Genomic DNA, 25,314 nt, shown 5'->3' on the forward strand with positions numbered 1-25,314 from the left:
TTGTTTGTGCGAATGAGTGCCTCTAGATGTGATATCGCCCTGGTCCCTTGGAGAGGGACAGGAGCGAACTAGATGTTTTCTCCTCGATCTTGTATCTTTGATCTTCCAATTCTCCATCATAAGGCGAGTAATAACGTTGTTTCTTTACTCCATGCTTGTATCACTTGTTTTATCAAGGCATTTAGATGTTTGGAGGGTTATCGCCCTGGTCCCTTGGAGAGGGACAGGAGCGATCTCCATGTTCTAGTCCAAATTCGCCATCTTTCAATCTTTGTTCTTCGTTCATTACCTTCCAAATGGCGTCCTTGATCTTGCTTATCCTTGCCTTGTCTTGATTTTGAAGGAACATGAGTGTTTTAATGAAAATCGCCCTGGTCCTTGCCTGAGGGACAGGAGCGATCTACCTTTCTTGGCTCAATTGATGATCATTTGATGTTTGAAATCTTTGCATATCATCTTCTAAAGACACCTTAGACCTTTTATCATCTCGCATAACCTTAACTTAACGTGATTTTTGAAGGATTTGGCGACTATAGTCAATATCGCTCTGGTCCCTTGGAGAGGGACAGGAGCGAACTTCAAGGTTTTGAGCTCATGCTTGCCTTCTTCAACTTGCAATATCTTTCATCGTGTAAAATGAAGTCCTTTGATCCTTCTTGGTCGCTTAATACTTGATAAACTTTCGAAATCTAGGCCTTTATGAAAATTTTGCTCTAGTCCCTGCCTGAGAGACAGGAGCGAACTGGGGTATTTTAGTGCAAATCCTTCAGTTTGGTGGTCTTCGTAACTTTGTGCTTGATTGAGATGCTTCGAAACGCCCTTGCCACTCTTCACCTTGACTTGGAGAGGTTTGAACTTAGCGAAAAGGCAACATAATCATCATATCGCCCTGGTCCCTGACTGAGGGACAGGAGCGATCTTGCTCTTGTAGGCTTCATCTCACTTTGTTAACTTCAAAATTTATCTTCAATGGTCTTATTATACCTCCTTTCATTCATTCATGCCTTGGGATTCATTGTAACCTGGCAAGAAATTTGTCTAAGGTAAAAATCGCTCTGGTCCGTGACTGAGGGACAGGAGCGAACTTGGGCATTTAGGTCCCTTGTTGATGTTTCATAATCTTCAATTTGTCTTCAACGGGTTCAATTCACCTCCTTTCTTGCCTTCGAACTTAAAACTTGCTTGATCTTCGCCTAAAACATGCCTTATGAAGAACTTCGCTCTGGTCCCTAGGAGAGGGACGGGAGCTACAAATGGATTTTGCCTTGGTCCCTGACTGAGGGACAGGAGCGATTTTGGTATTTTAGTTCATTCTCCTTCACGATGGCACTTCAAGTTATATTCATTTGATAAAACACATCTCCTTGGACCTCTTCAAATCATCAAGTTGTTAAAATCCTGCAAGGACAAAGTAATATTTGATTTTAAGCTCCGGTCCTTCACTGAGGGACAGGAGCGATTTTGCTTCCTGGGGCATTTCCGTGTTCGTGAAATTCTTCAATTTATATTCAACGGAAAGATCACGCCTTTCTTTATCACTTCCAATTCGAAATTCATCTTGACCCTGCAGGGACAGTAAGATTTTTGAAAACGAGCTCCGGTCCTTCACTGAGGGACAGGAGCGATTTTGCTCCTACAGGCCAAAATATCATGATTTCGCAAGTTTAATCACTTCACAAGGCAAAAACAAATCATTCCCAATGCCCAGGATCAAAAATCAAAAAACTCAAAATTTGGTCAAAATTACTCAATTGGACAAAATTCACATTTCATCATCAACACTTAGACAAATTTAGACTCTGCACTCAAAATTCCAATTGAAAATAGACCATTCTAGCGAATTCATTTCATTCAAAATTGCATCCTACAAAAGGAAGCTCAAAAAGCTCTCAAGACTGACTGGATTCTGGCCTAAAAAGATCGAAAACGGGAACCCTAAGGCTTGACCCTAAATCCAGACAACTGACAAACTAACAAAACCCTAAAAAACAAAGCGAAAGGCGAGCGAAAAACGAGCAAAAAGAGGGGGTCCCCATTTTAAATGGGGTGATGTGTGAAATGGTCACAACAGTACCCTAAGTGGTTTATGCTGCAAGTACGACCAAGCTGATCTGTGGTAATGATACTCGCCATTGTGCTGGTGGTTCCCCTTCGTTGATTTTTTGGAACAGCACCCCTACTGGTCATACGTCTCCCATGGGGCTGGCCACCGTAAGCGCTTCCTGTGGTACCAAGTGTGATGAGGATAATTTCGGAGGTGTGAACTTTACCCTCGTACTTTTCCATTGTGCCTATAACCCTCCGTGCTAATCCTCCTCTTCCTACTGCTGCGACTCTGTTTCCCCTTCCTCTTGTACAGATGTGTGTCCTGCCATATGGAACCCCTCATCACCACTTTCCTGCTCCTCAGTCTCTTCCACCTCCTCCTCCGAACCCTCTGCACTACTGACATCTTTGACCTCGATGGATGAGTCCATTTTTCTTCTCTTTTTGGTCGGTTGCGCGGTGTCACCTAGTGTGTCCAGGTGGGTATAGTAGTACATAGTGGGTTTGTTCGGTTCCACCTGTCCGCATGATTCAAATTTTCCCCATATTTTTGGTGGTATTTGCAGGTGTACGACGTCCAGGAATAAGCTGATAGCATGATGGCACATGTAGAACGTCTTGTGTTCCAGTCTTAGAAAATCATGAATTCGTTCTGCCAAGAGTTGCCCCCAGTTGTACACCTTCCCACATTTAATCCCATTCATTAATCCTATCATCCAGATAGCTATGCCAGATGCACAGCTGGCTCCGGTAAGGTGACTTTTGACCAAGTCCATTAACATCCTCCATTCTCCTAGTGCGATAAACGCACGCTTCATTCCTCTACCGTCAGCCCAGGCACTCTTCTGTTGTTCCTCCGTGAGATCATCCCTGCATACCAAATCCATCAACCATCACTTTTATTCCTTGGTGAGTTTTTTGGTTGGTTTGGCCGCGGATGCCCCTTTCTCGGGTATACCAAATACCCTCCTGAGATCCTATGGTTTAAACGAAACTCGCATTGTGCACCCTTGAAACTGAATGACAAAAGCTCGTTCCTGTGGGTTGTATCCAGACACCATGGTTCACAGAACTGGCTCGAAATCCTTAATGTTGAATGTGGGCATTTGGATGGCATGGTTGACCTAGGCATTCTTGAGAGAATCCTTTGTTACATGGTCTAGAGGGGTTTCTTCCCACCAGGTACGACATTCGCTGTCGGTCACACTCTCAAATGCTACATTCTCCGCCGTGATTCCCTCTGAATCCTTCTGTAACTTTGGCCTGTTCCTGGCTTTCTTGCTGTTGGCTGGCTTTGTGGTAGTCATGGCTGCACTACAACTGCCTTGTTCTGTTCTCCTTCCTTTGTCCCGTCCTTGGTCGTTATTATAACCGTTGGATATTGTGCTTCGCCACTTTGTACAACCCACTGCACTACCGACAGCCTTCTCACAGTACAAATTCCATAGTGTGCTTTGCCAAGCGACCCTCTTACTTCTTATACCTGCATGCTGCCTGCGTGTACGGACTATTGTGTGCTGGTCTTCATACGGTACCGTACGGTACTTGTTTCCATGTCCATACGACTTCCTCCTTCCCTGCATTAGCAGTCGAACACTGTTGTACCAACTTCCTAGCTTACCGTACGATCTGTATTGAACTCCGTACAGAATATGGTGTCGAGATTGTCTTACGTACAGAATACTTTGTCAACTTCGGTGCCAACCATATGCCACACACCTTCCCATGATATACTTTCCATACACCGTACACCGTACGGGTTATTCAATTGCCCTTCGTTTTCTTTTGTCACGTCTGTACGCGTCGATCATACGCCATACGGTTTAGGCGTTTGGCTCTCCTTCCCAATTCATGCAATCCCTACACTGTACGGATTTGCCACTGCTTCTTTGCACGCCTTTACATCCGTACGACCAGTCCGTACGGTGTACGGACTTAATTTCCCTCCTTTGCCCAGCCGTACAGTTACCTATCTTCGTCCTCTCAATTTCGCCTTGCTGTCGTGTTTACTTCGTTGCCTCCCTTGCTCTGTGTATAATTGGGCCTTTTGGGGGTTTCTATAATCACTTATCCTTGTCAGGGTTAGGGTTAGGTGCAAATGCTTTAACTTAATATAAAATAAATGCCTTTTTAGCAGTCTTAATTTTTCCTTAGTTATTTTGCTTATTTTTGTCTGGCATTTCAATTTTCTAATACTTGCCAACTTTGATTTTTTTCTTTTCTCCATGTATTTCCCTTCCTTACCCTTTAGTACCCCCTTCTTTAACAATCGTTTCACTTCCTTTATTTGGCAAAGCTTTTTAAATATCAGTCCCCATACCTTCAGTTTACCAAGGTATCCCTTGGTCAGGTTGTGCCTTCTAATTGGTCTTCTAGGGTCCATTGGCCAGTTTATTGTGTCTACCACTGCTGCTAAATGATCTTTCTGCCCCCTTTGTTTTCTCTTTGTTGGCCGGGTGCTATGCTTCTTCTTCACTGTTCCTTTGTTCCATGTCCTATCTTCCTTCCATTTTTTGTTTGGTTCCTGGTCGGTGTCCTCATCCCCATTGTTGCTCCTCTTCACCCCTGAAGGCTCGCTCACCGTTTTTATTTTTATCTCCGAATCATGTAGCCACATACAGACATGCGGAAGTCTTCTATAACATTCTTGTGCACAGCATGTCCCCACGTACTCTAGGTCTCATATCTTGTCGACTAACGAAGCGGGTCCCACCCCCTTATATCAGTCGTCAATGTAGCGACCCCCATGCTGTTGGTACCATTTCACGCTCTCTCTGTCAACCTCCAGTGGTCCCGCGGGGTTAGGGATCACTCGGTACAATGAATTGGGTCCGGCCTTTGCGTCGCTTGGCTCGGGGGCGATGATGAATAGATCCTCTATTTTTAGCACCATTTTTAAACAGGGACCTAGGGTTGCCCTATATGCCAATAAATCAAGCTCCTCCTCCAAGTCTACCAGTGCCTCCTCTTTATTTGTATCCTCTACTCTCCTCTGGACCTCTGCTTCTTCATCAATATCATAAGCCACGTACCCTTCTTGAAGTCCTTCATATGGGGCCCGCTTCTTCCAATGGCCTGAGACCCGCACCCAAACAGTCAGGTCCCCAAAATACGCATTCATGAGGTGCTTGTGGACCCTCAGAACTGCCACACCTTCTACCTATTTTGACACCAATCGTTCTTCCATGGCCGTAAAAGGTTTTGCCCACTCTTCATCTCTCCAAAAGAGTTCTTCTTTTATCACCAGGTCTTCGTCCACTTCCTTCTTTTGGCCAATGGTCCAGTGCCCCTTGGTGGCATATCCCAACATGTTAATCTCAATGACAGGTTTGCTCTGTTCTTTGTAGATTTTCAGTTTGGAACCATTCACTGGATCCCTGATTGGATTGTTGTCCAGAGTCGAGAGCTTCACTGCCCCGTTCTTACCGACTTCTCTGATCTTATAGGGTCCGAGCCAATGGATTTTAAACTTCCCCGGTCGGAGTTCGTTCCGGCCATTGTACTTCAAAACTAACTGCCTCGGCCAGAAGTTGGCCTGCCGTAGGTGCTGGTCATGCCAATGCTTTCATCAGCGTTGCGCCACCTCCGTCGCCCATTGTGCCATCAATCTTTGTTCATCTAGCTTTATCAGGCTGCCAAGCCTTGTACTCAAGCTTTCTTCATCACCGAGTCTATTATCCACCGCCACTCGAAGGCTCGGTACGATGTACTCAGCTGGTACTACTGCCTCCTGCTCGTACATGAGCTGGAACTGGGTATGCCCGGTAGTGACTTTGTATGTTGTACGATATGCCCATAGCACAGCTGGTAGTCTTTCCTCCCAGTCTTCCTGTTCCACCCCACATGACTTGTAGATTATTGATACCAACACCTTGTTGGTTGTTTCTGCTTGCCCATTAGCTCGAGGATAGTACGAACTAGATAGGTTGTGGAATATTTTAAATTCTACAGTCATGGTACGAATTACTTGATTGACAAAGTGCACTCCCCTGTCACTAGTGATTTGAAGGGGTATCCCGTACCTTGTGACAATTTGTTCGTACAAGAACCATGCCATACTCAGAGCCGTGTTGTCCGGCAAGGCCCTCGCTTCTCCCCACTTGGTGAGGTATTTTGTGGCTACTACAATATATTTACACCTATGCATGTTACTTGGCTTCAAAGGTCCCACAAAGTCCAGACCCAACCGTTTGAATAACTCCTGTGGCTGCGAAGGAAAGAGAGGCATGAAGTCCCTCTTGAGTGGTTTTCCCGCCCGTTGGCAAGTGTCACACCCAATCACCCACTCTCGAGCGTCGGTGTGTAGAGTTGGGCACCATAGGCCGGCCAAAAGCACTTTCCTGGCAGTTGCATCTAGTCCCATATGTCCGCCTGCTAACCTGTTGTGTGCCTCCTTCAACACACCGAGAATTTCCTCCTCCATGACACACCTCCTAAAGATTTGATCGGGACCCATTTTATATAGAAGCCCATTGATTAGTTGGAAGGTCTTACTCTTCAGTGCTAGCTTCCTCCATTCCCCTGAAGGCATCTCTCTTGGAAATGTGGAGGTAGATAGGTATTGGCCTATCTTTTCATACCAGGCTGGTAGTATTGCAATTTGGAACAAGCATGCATCTGGAAAGTCTTCGTTCACCCCCTCAGCTGGTTCCCCTGATTTAATCCTTGATAGTTGATCGGCTATTACATGGGACTTTCTTGGCCGTACAATAATGGTGAAGGTGAATTCCTGCAGGAGTAGTAGCCATCGACTTACCCTACCCTGGATGATTGGTTTATTTACCAGGTACATTAGTGCCTGATGGTCCACATAAAATGTGAACGGCATAGCCAACAGGTAGTGTCGTAACTTTTGTGCTGCGTACACCATCCCTGGTGCCTCTCGTCCTGTTGTGTTGTAGTTCCGTTCAGCCCTTGACAGGAGTTGGCTCGCGAAAAAGATGTAATGGTCCAGTCCTTGTGTCCCTACCTGCATGAGGGTAGCACCAATTGCAAAGTTGGAGGCATTGACGTGTACATGAAACTCGTTGTTCCAGTCTGAGTATACCAATATTGGTGCACTCACTAGCCGACCTTTCAACTCTTTGAAGACTTCTTCCTGCTCCGTACCCCATATGAACGACTCTCCCTTCCTCGTTAGCTTATCTAAGGGCCAGGAAACCTGTGCAAAGCCTTTGATGAATCTTCAGTAGTAGCCGACATGGCCCAGGAATGATTTCACCCGTCACATTTGTTGAGCTTTCCATGTTGACAATCACTCCTATCTTATCCGGGTCTGTCTTCAGACCTTCCTTACAAACAATGTGGCCCAGAAGCTTCCCTTGTGGTACCATAAACCTACATTTCCTTGGATTCAGGGCTAGCCTAGCCTTCTGACACCTCTCCATGCACTCCCCCAGAGCCTTCAAATGGGCGTCCTGATCGCTAAAAATCGACTAGTCATCTAGGAATGCCTTGAAGTTTCCTATGGACATCTTGTAAAAAATGTGCAAAATTATTCTCTGAAAGGTTGCAGGTGCATTGCATAGTCCGAAGGGTATGAGATTATAGGCGTACACCCCTTCCTCCACCACGAATGTGGTCTTCAGCTTGTCTTCTTCCACAATACTTATCTGGTTGTACCCGGAGAATCCATCAAGAATGTGTATATCTCATGCCCAATGACTTCTTCCAGGATGCTGTCAGTGAATGGGATCGGAAATTGATCCTTGATGGTTACTGCATTCAGGTACCTGGAGTCTACGCATATCCTTATCTGATTAGCTTCCTTCTTAAGAGAGATGACTATTGGGGATACCGAGTCACTAGTTTCTGCTTTGAATATGATCCCTGCTTCTAGCATTTTATTGATCTCATTTACTTTGGCTGCGTAGTTTTTGTTCATCCTGTACGGCCTCCTCCATACCGGTTGGGCTCCTGGTATGAGGGTTATGTGATGTACGCATAGCTCCAATGGTACCCCCTTCAAGTCCTTGTAGGTCCAGGCAAAGACGTCCTTATATTCCAAAATATCTTGAAGGTTGTTGCCTTCAGCACGGGGTTCCAGTCATCCCCTACAAGTATCATCTGCGGTTCTTCCTCATTGCCGAGATTAACCTTCTTCACATCTCTTTCCTTGTACTTGATGGGTTTATCTCGTTCAAACTGGTGGGCCGGTGTGTCGTCCATCCACGCCATTCCCTCCTAGTACCTACCGTACTCTGGGGGAAATGACTGTTCTTCCATACCGCCACCTAATTCCCCTATCTCACATATTTGCAGCATGTGACACTCCGGGTGGAAGACCTCATATTCCTCCATTTGCCAATGAAAGAGTCCGGCCAGTGAACTAGTTCCATCTTCGGAACATCCATCCAGTTCCAACACTCTTTCCTTGTTGGGCTCTTTCCCTCCTCTGTCTCCTTCAAAACCCCACTCCCATCTATTTGAATCTTCTGGGTCGGAGCCGGATGACGCGAGATCTTCACTGACAGATTGGTTCCTTAGATCGATTACATACTTATGACCGTAACTCTCAATTGAGAGCGTATTCTTCTTCCAGTTATGATTGGCTCTGGCCATGATCAACCATCCCCTTTCTAGGAGGGCGTCATACACTTTTCTTTCCAGTGGGATGACTACGAAATCCAAAAGGAATTGTTGCGTCCCGATCACCACCTTTTGTGCCATGAGGGTACCGAGGGGTTTGATACTGTGTCGGTCTGCACCGACCAGGTGGAATGTTGGTGGCCAGAGTGTAGGCTTGCCAAGGCTTCTCCAAGTTTCCTCCGGTAGTACGTTGACTCCGGACCCATCATCCACAATGGTGTTTGTGAGCTTTTGTCCCATTATATCCATCTCTACTACTGCCGGTTTCCATCCAATGCTTACCGTGAGTAGCATAGGGTTAATGGCGTCTGTACCAGGTCCCTTCACCGGGTCTGTACTACATGGTTCCGTCCTTGTTTGGTGTTCTTTGCCGAGGGTGGTGTCCCCGGTTGCATTTGTCAGGGCCATCCTCAACTGTGCCATGGTCTACAGAAGGTCGGATACTTGTACGGGTATTGTGGTCTGTAACGTCTGCTTAATGATAGTTTTCTCTAGTCCTGATTGGAGTGGGGTACTGACAGCCAGGTGCGAGGCCCTCCACTCTTCCGCCATCGCTCGCTCGATATCTGCCCTAGCTTCTTGGAGTCTTTCCTTCTCCGTGCGAGGGTAACGATACATGGCTTTCTTGTTTTGCAATCTTGGGATTGCCAATACGCCTTCCCCCGTTCCTTCCACCTCCAACATACTCACCCCTTTTTGCTTTGGACAATCTATGTCCTCATGATTTCCTGGGCCGTACCATTTGTACAACAAACTTCCCACGTCACCCTCGTTTTGGCATTCCCGTGCAAAGTGACCCCATTTGTTGCACTTCCTGCATTGAATCATGGGTCGTCCCTTCGCGTCGTATTGAATTCTACTCTTTGGTGTGTTATTATTGGATCTATTGTTACCCCACCGATTGTTTCTATACCCTCCAGGGGAGGCGTCAGAGTTTTCTATCGATTTCGGAGGTGTCGTCGGGGGTGGCTTTCAATTTGTACGGGCATTCCTTAGTGGAATGTCCCATTACTTGGCAGATGTCACAGAAAACTTTGCAGGGACAACTTCCCTTAGTGTGTCCTTCTGTCTTGCAGTCGGTGCACCATAGTTCTTTTCCTTCCCTGCCACTTTCCTTGTCACCCTTTAATTCCTTCATCATCCTCATCATATCCTTCTGGAGTGCTTGCACGGTTTTGGACCCCCCATCGCTGTCTTCATCCGTACTATCACCGTCGCTTCCCCCGAGATGTCTTGTTTTCACTTTCAATATCCATCGCGCAGTTGTATGCTTCATCATACGAGGGCGAAGGAACCACTTTCATCGTCCGTCTTAGGGACGGTACTAATCCTTCAACAAACCACCGCTTCTTGAGGCCATCAGCCGGCTGGTTCTCCATTTTGTTAAGTAGTTCCCTTAGCCTTCTGTTATATGCGCACACGCTTTCACTTTTCCCTTGTTTGGTGTTGTAAATCTCCGCCACAATTTCGTTGTCGTCCCATAGGAGTTTGAACTCCTCTTTGAAAGCCTTCTTCAGATTGTTCCAGGACATTTTATACTGGGCATCCAGGTCCGTATACCAGTCAATGGCTATTCCTCGTAGAGTGGCTAGAAATGCCTTCAACCAGTAATCCCAGTCGTCCTGGCCATTTGCCTCCCAAATGGTCACGCATGTCTTACAATGCCGTACGGGGTCCTTTGACCCGTCGCACATGAATTTTGGAAGCTTTTGTTTCTCCGGGGTGTGTGCCATTGTTCTTGCCTAGAGGATTTTATGTAGTGCTTGGAAGTGACTATATGTCGGAAAGGTATTATGTGTCCGGGAGGTACTGTACACTCTTGGTCTGGTTGGGCCCCTGTCCGCAGGGCTTTGGTCACCCTCGCTCCTATAGTCCCTCCTTTCCGGGGTTTCTGGATCTGACCCTCCTATTTTGATACCCTCTGACAAGGACAAATTCCTGATGCCAGATAATGTTGCTTCAAAAATAGTGGCGATCTCTTCGTGCAGATCTCATACCGCCTCCTCTTCTTGTTCAGAATATTCCGACGGGTTGCTCTACGACTTGGCTCCAAAGTCCTCTTCACTTGACATTGAGTGTGGCGCCTGGTCGGCAAGATCTTCCTCCGCTACGTCTGGAAGTGGCGGGTTCCTGATGACCTTGGCCAACTCCTTCCGTGTACACGGCCTTTGTCTCTCCCTACTACGACTCCGACTCACACTCCGACTTCTGTTGTGTTTCTCCAGGCTCTTCGAGTCAGGAACCTCCCTTAGCTACCGTTTCTGTTCGGCCTATTCTTTTATGCGGAGAGATCTCCGTACAGTTCCCTCGTCTACTCCTTCGGTGGTAGTGGTACGTTTGTCCTTGTTTGGCTGTAGGGGCATCAAGTGCCAGAGGTACGGCGTCGACTAGCCTCCCTCTCCTCTTCCTCCCTACAGCTCCGCTCTTCGTACCTTCGGAGTACTTGTTGCCGACAGAGTTCTCGTGTAGTTTCCTCCCTTCGGTCTTGAAGTGTAATCAGATTTCTGGCGAGTAACCTTGGAATACTTCCGAGCAGGTCAAAGACGGGAGTGCTGACGGTGAGTTCACCACGTACCGTGCCTTCCGAGATGGCTCTCTCCCGAGCCTCTCTCTGCACGTACTGCGTGACCAACACGTCCCACAACTCTACCAAGTCTGCAGTCAACTAATCCTCTCATGCCTCTTCCGCGGTACTCTCTTCGTGCGTGTCGCTATCCACGACAATTAATTGTTGGTTGAATGGCCGACCCATTAATTCCTTCCGCCTACCGCCATAGTTATCTCCAGGTTCGTTCAGGCAACGATGCCAAAATGTTTGGTCCTTAATGTAAGGTTGGTAAAATTCACAGATAACACAGTGTTTTCCACACGTACCAATTATTCATGTACCAGTACATTCATATATCACAGCATAAGTAATAATGATAAACAACTAGACCAGAAGAGTTATATCCTTATTGATTTGTCAAGAATATACATACATAATCTCCCCTTGTCGAGGTTCCATTCAAACAATATATAGACCCGACGGTTGGCCAAGTTGCCAACCATCACCAACTCCCAACTACCCGACGGGAACCTCTCGACGACGCAACATAACCATAAACACAACATAAACACACTTATAAATATTATTCTTACTAACATAAGTTATTTAGCCCTAACAAGGTGTAATGAGCTCCCTCAAAAACACAGGATCTACCTTCAAGCGATTAGGCTCTATAGAAGGAACTTGGCTTTGATACCATGTTGAATTTTGGTATGCTCGATTAACCACGGGCAATGACACAGCATTGCCCTCCCAACCATCGACGATAAACTCTATCGTCACCCCCGAGCACATCTCTTCTCAATATGTATATCTGCTATATGATTGAGTGTATATATATATATGAATGGAGATTCGATCTCCTTTAAATGCACCGCTTATGCCTTTTCTCCAAGAGTCGGCCCTCTCCTAAGCAACACATCTCAATACAAAGAGGTGGTGGACATCCAAGTCGGCCTTAATCAATTACTATTAAAGCAAGATGCTAATCGACATGCATTAAGACCTTAATTATGCTTAACACAAATGAATATAAATCGGACCTATAATTGTCTAAGGCCAATAGGCCAATTAGACAATTATATTAGCTATGTCGGCCATAGAAGGAATCCGACCATAGCTACAAACATCAACATCTTTTAGCATCAAAAGATCAGAGATCTTCCTTGTGGGAGGGTAAAGTAATCCTAAGGGACCAGTACAATACTGTCAGGCCATCATTGTTGCTACTCACAGCCACATGCCCCAGTTGGAAATGTCATACAACCAAGATGTGAGTTATGCCAGGCAGATAAACCCTAAACCATCAAGAGATCAGTGATAGGCCAGTATTTTGTGCTGAGAAAATAAAAAATAAGACTGTTGGAAGCATCCAGTCACCAATCATCATCAGTAAAAGGATAATTCAAGCCAGACATATAATTGTACCTCATTGTGCAGTGTATTTTATATCTCAGCTTCAGACCTACAGATTTTTTGTGGAATGATCATAATTACCAGTCAATGGGAGTGATTTACCAACATGCATCATTGCATAGCATTAACAGGAGTTTGGATGTTTGGAAACTCTTTGTATTGTCTTTATAATGGTTTGAACTAACCAGGAAACCCTAAATCCAAGGGAAGGGGACATTGCAAGGGAAACCCTAGGCATCCAATTCCATATTGACATCTTTTATAGGCAAGTCTTCTGCCATGGATAATCATTATAATATCAGATGTCAGCAATTTGTTGGTCCCCAGAAAGTAGTGGGACCAAATCAAGAATGGAAGCCAAAATCAACAAATCAGATTGCAAGCATTAGTCGTCGAATAATAGATACATCCACTATTAACACTAGTGTTTCTCAAGTAATTAGATTATGCTCTCCAGCACCAAATTGTGTGAAGACTGAGGATGCAACTGCCAAATTACATAAAAAGTTAAAAGAGATGAATATTCAAGATGATCAACATGTTATCATGCCAATTACCTTCAAATTCCTAAAATTGAGCTTATAGGTCCTAGTTTTGGAACAAGGATTGGGAATTACAAATTTCCAAGATCAATTTGTGATCCAGTATATTCATAGACTTGGTCAAGTGAAGAAGAAATTCCAAGAGTATCTTAATCTGTGATTGCCCGAGGACAAGCAATCTTGGGAAGGGTGGGCTGTTTGTAGAGAGTTAACATACAGCATAGACATGTAAATCTTGGGAAGGGTCAACTGTTTGTAGAGATCTAACGTACAACATATATAGATTAATTATAATAGGTAGAAATAGAAATGGTCGATGCAGAACAAATTAACAAGTTTGAGCCCTTCTTTTTTGATAGCTTTGGATTCTCTTAATTTGGATGTTTGTGATTAGAATGGGATGAGCATGATTTATCACAAAATGCAAAATGAGTTAGTCCTTGGCTGATGGAAGTTGTTTTCAAAATGCCTACCATCCATATGACACCTGTTATGCCCCTAGAAAGAAGCTTTAAGTTATACAGCCAGTAACAATACAGATAACACGATTTCTCATGCATGAATCCACACACACAAGTAGAATTTTCAAAAACCCAATTGAAAGAATATAATTTCTACAGCAGTCAAGCTTAGAAAATTGAAAGCACCCTACCAAACACTACAGGATTCTTTCTCACTTGGCAATTGGGACTTTTATTGCATACTGCCCATGGAGCTCCTTGCAGAAGGGAATTCCTCCACATTGTGTAATAAAAATTTCTTGGGCACATGACAAAATAAGGACCTTTTATCACCTAAAATTTTACCCTTACTGAACCTAGTTCAGTATTTTTAATTCATAATTATATTATTGATCACCTTGACCACTATTGTCTCCAATTTAATAAAAAACGGATACCTCAGATTGAGCCTTATCTCCAAAGATTCTTCAATTTTTTTCTTTCCAAATTTCTCACATCAAAATTGATAGACTTACAACCCAAATGTTAGAGAAAATTAATTATTTCTTCAGGATTGTCATGACTGAAAGAGGCTACGGATATCATTTGGCAGGACTTTGACAAACAATGTCTACCGCATAATCATTTCCAGCATTTTTGTGCAAAAGGGCAGTTTAGAAACAGGTGGATTGCACTCTCGTTTTGCCAACAAATCACACATCTTGATGGTCCACTTAAGTCGACATCATGAAATCTGTCTGTAGTTAAAATATTCTTTTGAAGTGATGCCCGAGTGAATGTTCCAGCTCTGGCAAGCATAGTTTGTTCCAACAAAGATGGACTGGGAAGTTGGTTTGCATCTCCACAAAACCAAGCTGAATATTCCCTTAACTTATGGAGTCTTCACCATCTATTATCAAAATTTTCCTTTTGTTCAATACCTATTATAATGCTGTCACTTGGGTTTTAGGCAGTTCCGAACCTTCCAAGCTTTTCCGTTCCCTTTCTTTTATTCCTTTTCTAAAAACAAGGGTTACATAATTTTCAACTTTCTCCTACCAAGCAGATGTGAAAACAGTTTCTATCATACTTCAATCTTGACTTTCTTCTATCGAAGAGAAAATGTTCCCTGAATCCTCCCAAAAGTTTGCACTCCTACCAAGTAAGATATCAAAATGATATGCCTGCATGACAAAATGAAATTCCAAATTCTCAATCCTTTGGGAGGATTGGAGGCAATCAAGATTCTAGAAGGGCACTGTGAGTACATGTATTTGATTTACAAAATTCTCACCCACTTCAAATTGGATTTTGAATATATCATTCCAAACAAATTTATACTCCAAAGCCTTATTTCAGGAGGCTTGATTTTGCAATCCTGCACCTCCGACACCTTTGGGTTTGCATCTGGACTCCCATGCTATCAAATGTATCATTTTCTCTGTCGTAGAACCTTTGCCGAAAGATTTCCTCATAATCTGATCAGATTTATGGCAAGTTTTGGAAGCAGCTTTTAGCAAGACATTAGATAGATTGGGATAGCAGATATGACTGTTTTAAGCATGAGGATCTCGCCTTTCCAAGATAACCATCTTCCTTTCCATGTTAACATTCTTTTCCTACAAGCTTCCAGTAGGGGATCCCAAAGCTTTTCCGAACAATATCCATTAAGAGGAAAATTCCAAGATATTTGCTCGAAAGTTTTCCACTTTTGAAGTTCTAGATATTCATAAATTCCTTCTATATTGTTGGATCTGTAAAGAAGAAATAGATTTCAGATTTGCCAGTATTTACCTCTTGTGCTGAGGCCATCATAGAGTTATTTAGGGTTGATTTGATTATTTTTTTCTCCTTTCTTTGGGACACACCAAAGAGAAAAATACCACCTGTGAACTACCATGGGAGATGGAATTGACATCTTTGGTATCTAAGATTCCTTCCCAGTCTCATTTTGGCTTTTTGTGCATATGCTGCTTGAATTGATCTTCCAAGGGCATCCACCGTTATTATGTTTGAAAGGAGGAAATTGGATCACCCTAGTGCAGTCCTTTGGATACCTCAAAGAAACCCTGGAAACTCCCATTTATCACAATGGAATATCTCCAGCTGGCTATGAAGTTGAAGACCCAGTCCACCCTATCATACACCTTAATATCAGGTTTTAGCAACATGCTGCTCCTTTTGGTGTTTTTAATGGTGACTGAGTGAACAACTTCCATGGCTAACATTACCCCATCTAAGATAGAGTGACTAGAAACAAAACCACTTTGTTCTTACACAATTATGTGTAAAGAAAGATAGTGTTTATTATGCCTTAGAAAATATTTTTGGTAGACTGTGTTGTAGAGAGATATTGGATGTCAATGATAATAATCAAAAGTAAAAGTGCCCTCCTTGGGTATAAAAGCTATTAATGTATTGTTTAAGTCCTTTGACAGAGTCCCCTTTTTTCTTGATTCTTCGGTAACTAACCACACATCTTTCCCAACTATGTTCCAACATGTGTGAAAGGAGCTGGTTGGAAAGCCATCTACACTAGGTTCTTTGTCCAGATTTAGGCTTTTAGCTATGTGAAAGCTCCTCCTTGAAGGGGGCCAGCAAAACATTATTTTGAATCTCATTTATCAGCTTGGGAATATGTTCCAACATTTTGTTTTGAGTTTCCAGATCTGATACTTCCAGGTTATTGAGGAGTTTTTGGAAGTATTGGACTTTTGCTTCATTATTTTCTCAGTTTCCTCTAAGAGCTCCCAAGATTATAATTTTATGCTGATTATTTTGTTTTATTTTCTTCAGGTTCTAGTTGACTTATGAAAAAAATTGTGTTTGTGTCCCCATCTTTTAGCCAAATTTCTCGACTTTTGCCTCCAATATCTCCTCTTGTCAAAATTTATGTGTATTACTATTGGCCCATTATTCCCCTTTCTTTTTAATAGTTTTCTTGGTCCATGCCTTTTACAATCATTTCTTTGCTTAGATTTTCCAAGTTTTCATCTAATGACTCCTTTTTCTCAAAGATGTTTTGTAAAATGTTCTTTGTTCCATTCCTTAAGACATCATTTTACATGTTGCAGCTTGTTTGAAAGAGTGAACATTCTGACCCATGTTAGGGACGACCTTCTACTCAGGATTTTTCAACATTGGAAACAAATTCAGAGTCTCTAATCCACGTATTCTGAACTTGAAGGGGCATTTTTCAGATTTTTGTTCCTCTTGAAGGAGAAGCTGAATCAGAAAATGGTAAGAGACTAGGACCGAGAGGATGTTGCATTCACATAATAGTGGAAGGGAGCCCAATCTCCACTGTATAAAAAAGATCTAGTCTTTCAGCTTTATTGCTAAATCCTAATTTCACGGGCTGCAGAGAGACTTGTAGAAGCATCTTTGACTGTCTGAAAATAGTTGTGGGTGAGACTGTAATAGCAACTGAATGTACCAAATTGGAGAGCTTGATTGGACCAGGTAAACTCCTTGTTTGTAAGGGTCAAGATTCTCATTGAAAAGATACATTCCATTTGGAGGTTGTATTCGTAAGGTGGAGTGCATGGTTTTGGAATCCACTTCTTGTTATCTAGTTTGCTCATTGTTTATAAATAAAATGCTTGGGTTAGTATTTGGACATGCTATTTGTATGACAAGTACATGCTGCTGAAATTGCTCTAGAGTAGGGTTGAAGACATCATTCAACACAGTTGACACTCTCTTTGTGTTGTGATTGTGGTGATTAAATATTGAATGGTAATGCATTCTTGTTAGGTTTTTCCCAAACAAGTTTCGCAATGGTGATTGTCTTGTTATTTTACTGAATTTTATTTTAGATCCATGAAAGGGAGGGCATTTATGACTTGTAATAATCTTTGTTTGAGAAGAAGCTCCACATGTGTAAATCAGTTTTTCGGGTACAAAAAAATGACAACCACTCCAAGGATGGAGATTGAGAAGTTCAACAAATAGAACTTTGGGCTTTGGAAGCTCAAGATGGAAAATTTTCTTGTAGATTCAAATCAGTGGATTGTTTGGTTGGTCAAAATCTCACAGCAATGGTAGATGAAGACAAGGATAAACTTGACAACAAGACTAAATCTATCATTCATCCTTGTTTTTCAAATACAATGTTGTTGATTGTTTCTAAAAAAAGACACAACTCACAAGTCATGGGAAAAGATTGAGTCATTATATCAAACAAGTCTCTGGTGAACAAGCTCTTTCACATATAGAAGTAAAATGGAGGTAAAGTCTTCTTGGGAAATAATATGTCTCACAAATTCATTCACTGTGGAAAGATCAACTTGATGATCAGAGATGGGACAGTCAAAACTCTCTCTATTGTTTTGCATAGAGAAAACTCCAATCTCTATCGATAAGATGAATGATGCAAGTTTGCATGTTATCTTTAGCAAGGATAGTTTTACGATGGTCAAAGAAGCCATGTTGGCAAAGAAAGTTCATTTTAGAACTTTATTCAGTCTTGATGCTAGCACATTGAAAGAATGTAACAGTTCATTTTAGAACTTCATTCAGACTTGATGCTAGCATATTGAACGAATGTAATAGTTCATTTTAGAACTTCATTCAGACTTGATGCTAGCACAATGAACGAATGTAATAGTCCCATGGCCCTGAGATTGAGAACAATAAGTTGTCTGCCGAGAATACTATGTTAGGGCAAAGCAGAATAGAACGCATTGGTGAGAACTGTCTTAGAGCCTTGCAGTAAAAGTTCATGAGACACAGTGTCAGCCTTCTTCCTGCCTGTGAAGTTATTTCCTGGGTGCTCATTGAGTCACATGGTGGATGTGCTGTGGTCCTACAAGTCATTCGGGTAAATGATTCTGCAATGGTGAGAAGGCATCATTTATAGAGAAGGTCCCTAGTCCCTATACACAGATGAATTTATCTTTCAGAGTTATAGTAATGACCATTTGACACTAAGTAAGCAAAGTTTAGTCAACCAGAGCTTTATAATGTTAGGTTTTGTCATTTTGAAGATCAAAAGAGTTTAATCCTCAACAATTTTTAGGAAGGCTTATCTAAGACCATTACAAGCAAAAATCTTGTGATGTCAACTGCTGTTCAACTGGAATGATTCCCTCTGAGGAAGGTGCTGTTATTTTTATGAGCACCATTCCACCCTGGGGCCTGGTTGATTAAGTGGAGATCTAAAAAGAGAGCCTTGTGCTTTATATGAAGCTTCCTTTTAAAGTTTTCATCATGAGTTAAAAGTTTATTCATGAAAAAACATCACCATGTTTTAAATTTAGATAACACAAAATAATGTAATTTTTTGAAATATTCATAATAAAAAATATCTTAAAAATAAATGAATTAAATTGAAAGATGGCTAAATTTACTCTCAGAAACAAATAATATTATTTTTTATAGTTGCTCTAAAAATTCCAACAAATAATAATTCTACTCATCAAACCAATAAATAATCTCAATAACAATATAAAAAACATAAAAAAAAATAGACGTTCTCATTATTTTGAACTTTAATAACTCCAAAAAAAAAAAAAAATCTATTCACCAACAAATTCTCAGCATATATAATATTTTAACTAATAGAGAGTTATTACTTATGAGTGCCCTAATGAAGTTACAAATTCAGGCGTGAATGATAATATATAAGACTTCTTATCGATATTACAAGGGCTTACCGTATGGCAAGAAATTACAAATTAACTGAATCCAAGCTCAAAAACAGTCAAAGATCCACTTGGGTAGCAGCATGAATAGCAGAACCCTGGAGGCCCGATAGTTTCTCAATGGCAACCCACTTGATTTCTCCTCCTGTCTCATTTGGAGGTGCCAGCATATAAAAACTTTCAATTTCAATGGGATCCCATTTGTTCAAAATGATTTTATGGCCAACCACTACTGCGAAGTTAATTCTCTCGCAGTCCTCCGTTGGAAGAGGCCCTACAATGTGTAGCTTATCTAGGCTATAGTCATATTCAATCAATCCCCTACTAGACAAACAATGGAAGCGTCCAAATACACTTAAGAAATGCATACTGTTGAATCTATTCTCAAGAGTTTTCCAACTTCTCGTGTAGGAATCAAAAACCTCAAAAGTGCGCCAAGACGGCTTGCCCAGTACATAAAACTTGCCGTCAGCAAAAACACCTCTGAGATCCTCCATGTAGGTGTTCATGTTGGGGAGTCGATGCCACTTGTCCTCCTCCACATTGTAAACTGAGGCGCTACGGACCGGGTTGTAAAACCCGCCGTACCCTCCAGCCACATAAATCAGTCCCCCGTGCTCATCCGCTGCGGAGGCAAATCCAGTCTGCCATCTAATCATTTGAGCGCCCTGCCGCCATTTGGAACAAGAAAAATCGTACAACCATATCCAACTCTTTGTATTTTCGGCAACCATATCCGTGAACAAAACTAGTTTTTGTTTCACGAAATAGCAGCTTAAGATGCGGAGAATTTTAGCGGGAATGGGCGGTAGATTTTTGCACGACTTCTTCTGCATGTCGTATACCGCTATTCTCTTGCAAACGCCGTTTATGTTTTGGAGCATACAAATCCGTTGCTCGGAAATCTTCAAAAAATTTCTTCCTTGATAGAAGTGGGGGTTTTTCACTGCAGCGTTCCAGCTTTTGCAGACACACCTGAGGTTGTGATGAGAGTTCAACTCCACCCTCAGCAGGCATTCCAACCCAATTTCATCTGGAAGACAAGGAAATAGAGATCCCATTGCAAAATATTTTACTTTCGACATAACAGAAACGTTGTATGTTAGTCCGAATTTTTCACTTTCATGATCTGTAGCAGAAGGGTTTGAATCTCCTTTCACTGTTTTATCTTAACCCTTGTGGAAGCGGGAGAGTACATAGCGTTTTAAGCTGAAGCTCTCGTCTTCATCATTTGTTGCTTGGACATCTTCTGCTGTAATGCTTGGTTTCTTCTCCTCACACAAATCCCAATCTAAATAAGTCGCGGATCCCCATTTCCAAACAATCAAGCAGTCCGCGGAAAGAATCTAGATGAGATCACTGCCTATGTCCAAGATTGCACTTCATCAGAGCAGTCTCATGGCTTTCTTAGTTTTGAATTTTTTGCTGCACCCTATTCTTTCTTTCTATTTGTAGTCTCTATGATTCATGGGTTATTATTTGTGTATGTAATGTAAGTCGTCAACAATCAACGATCAGACATTTGTTATTGAGTATGCATGTAGTGCAGGGTTTTAATTTGTAACTTTTATAGATATGCATTTGACGAGAGACTAAATTCAAGGGATAAATGGATGGGATTTAACTACTGAAAGAAATAGTACTGCAAATCATGCTCAACCCAGATGACGTAAGGTAGCGACACTATAGACGATGGTGGAAGCTATTACTCATATCACTAGTGAGGATATGGTGGCAGCATAAGATATGGTGTTAGTGGTAACGGTGGCTCTTCATACACTGAAATGGTGGATGAGATATATGTGAATGATCTCAGCGTTGTCTCACTGTTGAAAATCGTAACCGGTGAGGATATGGTTGTTCTATCGGTGGCTACAACAATGACCCTTTTTACTATTATATAATAAATTTGTCACTTATCTTGAGATGAAGGTCAACAAATCTGCAAAACAATTTACCAATTTAATGTATTATTATTTAATTAGTAAATCGCAAATTATGATGGTTGTATTTGGTGAATACTAGAATAGTTTTTATCTTAGAAACATAAATGTAATACATATAACCTCAACTAAAAATGAAACCTAAGCTCAATTGACCTCTACCCTCAACACAAATAAAATGAAACCTAACCCTAATGTTAATTAAATTGAAAAAAATTGAACAATAATGCAAACATATAATTTGATAACACCTTTAAATATTATTTCTCACCCACTTTCTATAATATTATTTACATACGTTTAAACAAATAGAATCTAATCCATCATCATCAATATTATCTACTCTAAGATTTAGAGTATTTGGCTTTCCAAAATTAAACTCTAACCCTAACACTAAACCAAACGAGACCCTAACCTTAAACCCTATTGAATCCTAATACTAAACCAAATTAAATGCTAACTAGCTAAATCACAAACCAAATAAAACAAGGGATAACACTAAATTAAAATAATCCATAACACTAAAACAACGTAAAGCCTAACTCTAAACTAAATCGACATCTAGCTCTAACACTAAAATAAATAAATTATAACCATACAACAAATTGAACCCTAATAATAAACCAAATTGAATGCCAATGGTAAACCTGATTGAACCCTAAACCTAATTGAACCATAACCCTAACTCTAAACAAAATTAAACCCTAACACTAAACCTAATGCTACCCCTAACCATGATGTAAACCTTAACCATAATACTAATCCTAACCCAAAATGCTACCCAAAACCATAACCTCGACCCTAACCCTAACCATGATATAAACTGTAACCTGAACCATAATCTTAAGCCCTAACTCTAAACCTAACCCTAAACGTTGTTGTAACCCTAACCCTAAATCTTACAGTACAATCAACCATGATGTAAACCCTAACCATAATTGTAAGCCTAACCCTAAACAAAATACTACATTCATCCATGATATAAATGCTCAGTATAATACTAATCATAACCCTAAACCCCAACCATTAATCTTAAAACTAACAGTAACCCTAATAATAATCCTAATCTTAAATATAATCATATTCCCAATCATAACAGTAATAATCTTAATCGTAATATAACCACAATTATCATTCTAACCCTAACTATAATCCGAAGCTAAAACCTATCATAACTATTATTCTATCTCTAAACCGGATCCTAATATAACCCTAACCAAAATCCTTAGCCTATCCCTAAACGCTAACCCTAACCCAAAACCAAAACCTTAACACTAGCCATAACCCAAAACCTCAACCTAACCCTAACCATGATGTTAAAATTAACCCTAACCTTAACCATGACATAAATCCTTACCATAATCATATCCTTGGCCATAATAGTAAACCATAAACTTAACATAATCATAACCCTAACCATAAACTTCAACGTTGTCCATAATTCTAACCCTAAACCTACTACTAGCCCTAACCATGATGTAAACCCTAACCATAATATTAATCCTAATCCTAAACTGTAATCCAAACCATAACCTAAACCCTAACCATGATGTAAACCCTAACCCTAATCCTATCCATGATGTAAATCCTAACCCAAACCATGATGTAAAAAGTAACCATAATCTTAAGACTAACCATAATGTAAATCCTTACCCTAATCCTAAACATAGGCATAACCCTAACCCTAAGCATAATCCTAACCTTAACCACTAATATTTAAACTAACCCTAATAATAATTTTCTAATCATAACTATAACCATAATCTCCATCATAACCCTAATAATATTCATTATAATATAACCCTAACCATGATGTAAATCCTAACCCTAACCATGATGTAAACACAAACCATATCCTCACCATAATCCTAACCCTAACCCTAACCCTAACTACTATGTAAATCCTCATCCTACTCATAATCCGAACCATAACCCTAAACCTAACCATGATTCTAACTCTAATCCCAACCATGATATAAACCATAACCCTAACCATAATCCTTACCATAACCATAAACCCTAACTCTAATCATAATCATAGCCATAATACTAATCCTAACCCTAAATTCTAACCAAAACCATAACTCGAACCCTAATTATGATATAAATGTTAACCCTAATCATAATCCTAAGCCAAGCTAACTCCAAAACCTAACCCTAACCATAATTGTAACCCTACCCATAATTGCAAGCCAAAGTCTTGTTTCTTGCCTATGGAGCCAGTTTCGATAAGACATCAATGTGTCTTGGTGACAAGCTAGGTCTTTTCAATGTAACCTAGTAGTTCGATATGACACTTCAAGGAGTGTGTGTAAGGCATGGTTTCCCATCAATAATCAATGTTTGATATGACTTTGTAGACTCTTAGCGAGAAGCAAGGGGATTTCAGTGTAACATTGGAATTCGATAAGACTTCTCAAGGAGAATGTCAAAGTCGTATCTTTCTCCGATAAGCTATGACATGAAGTGGGGTCCATGATTGAGTTGTTCTCAATTGACCGAGTTGTTTACCAATGATAGGTCCAAGCTAGAATAGACGGTTTGATGTAGATTCCTAAGTGTCTATTTGCAAGTTTTAAAAGTCTGATGGTTGGAGGCATGATGAAACTAAAACGAATTGTTTACTATGTAGAGATATAATCTTCTAAAGAAATGGTTGCAAAGTGGTTAAAATGTTGCAAAGTAGATGAGAAGTCAGTTGTGACTATAAATGGTTACCTCATAGACTAGAAGTTGGTAAAGAGATTTATTTCAATGGTTGGATGCTGAGGGAAACTAGTGGTTGAATGGTGGTTTTGTAAGATACTGGAGTTGCCAAATGTTGTGTCTCAGATATGTGTGGATGTAATTCAATTTAGAATGTCTATGTTGTTTGAACAAATATTGTGAATGTACACCTGAGAGAGAATAATTTGTAGCTTGTATGTAATAGACATTTTACTGTAATACAATTGATTCTTCTTTAATGGTGGGTTTATCATCCGTAAGGGTTTTCCCACATAAATTATATGTTTTCTCTGTGTGTTAATCTTGTTTTGTTTTGCTTTGTTATTCTGTTCATGTGCATCTTAGTGTTTGTAATCAAAATTAAAATTCACCTATGTTTCTCTCCTCTTTGAATTTAAAATTGTGGAAGGCATATCCACAATGTTCTTTCCTTACAAGTGGTATTAGAGCTTGCCTAGTGTGTTATCCTTGTGGGTAAGATGGGTTGTTTGTATTAATTCTGCTGTGGGAGTTTTGCAGAGAACTTGTTTTATGAAATTGCAGATTGAGATGGAAAAAACATCAAGGAGAGTAGACATTAAGAAATTCAATGGTGGCAACTATGAGTTATGGAAACTCAAGATGGAAGACCTCTTGGTGTACAAATATATTTAGGTTGGAGTGTCCAAAACAAAACCATCTAGCATGAAACAAGAAGATTGGGATCTCATAGATTGGAAATCCAAAGGGCTGATTAGACTCTGTCTTGCAAATTTTATTTTGCTGAATGTTCATGATGAGAAGACAACTGCTACTCTATGGAAGAACCTTGGTGACATTTATTAGGGAAAGTATTTGGTAAACAATTTATTCTTGAGAAAAAGGTTGTACTCCTTGAAGATGAACAAAGGTAAATCTGTAGCAGACCATCTGAAAACTTTCAACATGATTGTTGCAAAGTTAACTGCTATGGATGTAACAATCAATGAGGAGGATTGTTGGATGTTTTTGTTATGTTCCTTTCCTGACACATGGGATCATCTAGTCATGGCTATTAGAGGTACAAGAAGAAATTTCAAGATGGAAGATGTGGTTGCTTCGCTGCTATCAGAGGAAGCACGAAGGAAACCTTCTGAGATGGTCAAAGATGCTTTGGTTGTGCGGGGAATATCAAAGAAAAAAGACAAGAAAAAGGACAAGATGTCCAAATCCAAGCCACAGGGGATATCAAAGTCTCTGAGAAAGAAGTCCAAGGTGAGATGCTAGAATTGTGGGCAAACTGGGCATTTCTGAAAATATTGTGAGCAGGGAAAGAACAATGCTTCTGACACTATATCTTCTTAGAGCAATGCTAGTGCTTACAATGCTCCCTTCAAAACATGACATCTCAGTGGAGGCGAGTCTTGGTATTGAGTACTTTGGTCATTTTCTTGGAAAGAT

General features: G+C 41.0%; 1 protein-coding gene across 1 annotated transcript; it reads right to left on the reverse strand.

Moving 5' to 3' along the window:
* Positions 1 to 19,284: 19,284 nt before the first annotated feature.
* On the reverse strand, positions 19,285 to 19,959 carry LOC131078602 (F-box/kelch-repeat protein At1g15670-like). Its single transcript, XM_058016345.2, has one exon. It carries the CDS (start codon positions 19,957 to 19,959, stop codon positions 19,285 to 19,287), a length of 675 nt encoding a protein of 224 aa, XP_057872328.2.
* Between the last annotated feature and the right edge of the window lie 5,355 nt (positions 19,960 to 25,314).

This window comes from Cryptomeria japonica, chromosome 3, assembly GCF_030272615.1.
Source record: "Cryptomeria japonica chromosome 3, Sugi_1.0, whole genome shotgun sequence".
Classification (NCBI taxonomy): Eukaryota; Viridiplantae; Streptophyta; class Pinopsida; order Cupressales; family Cupressaceae; genus Cryptomeria; species Cryptomeria japonica.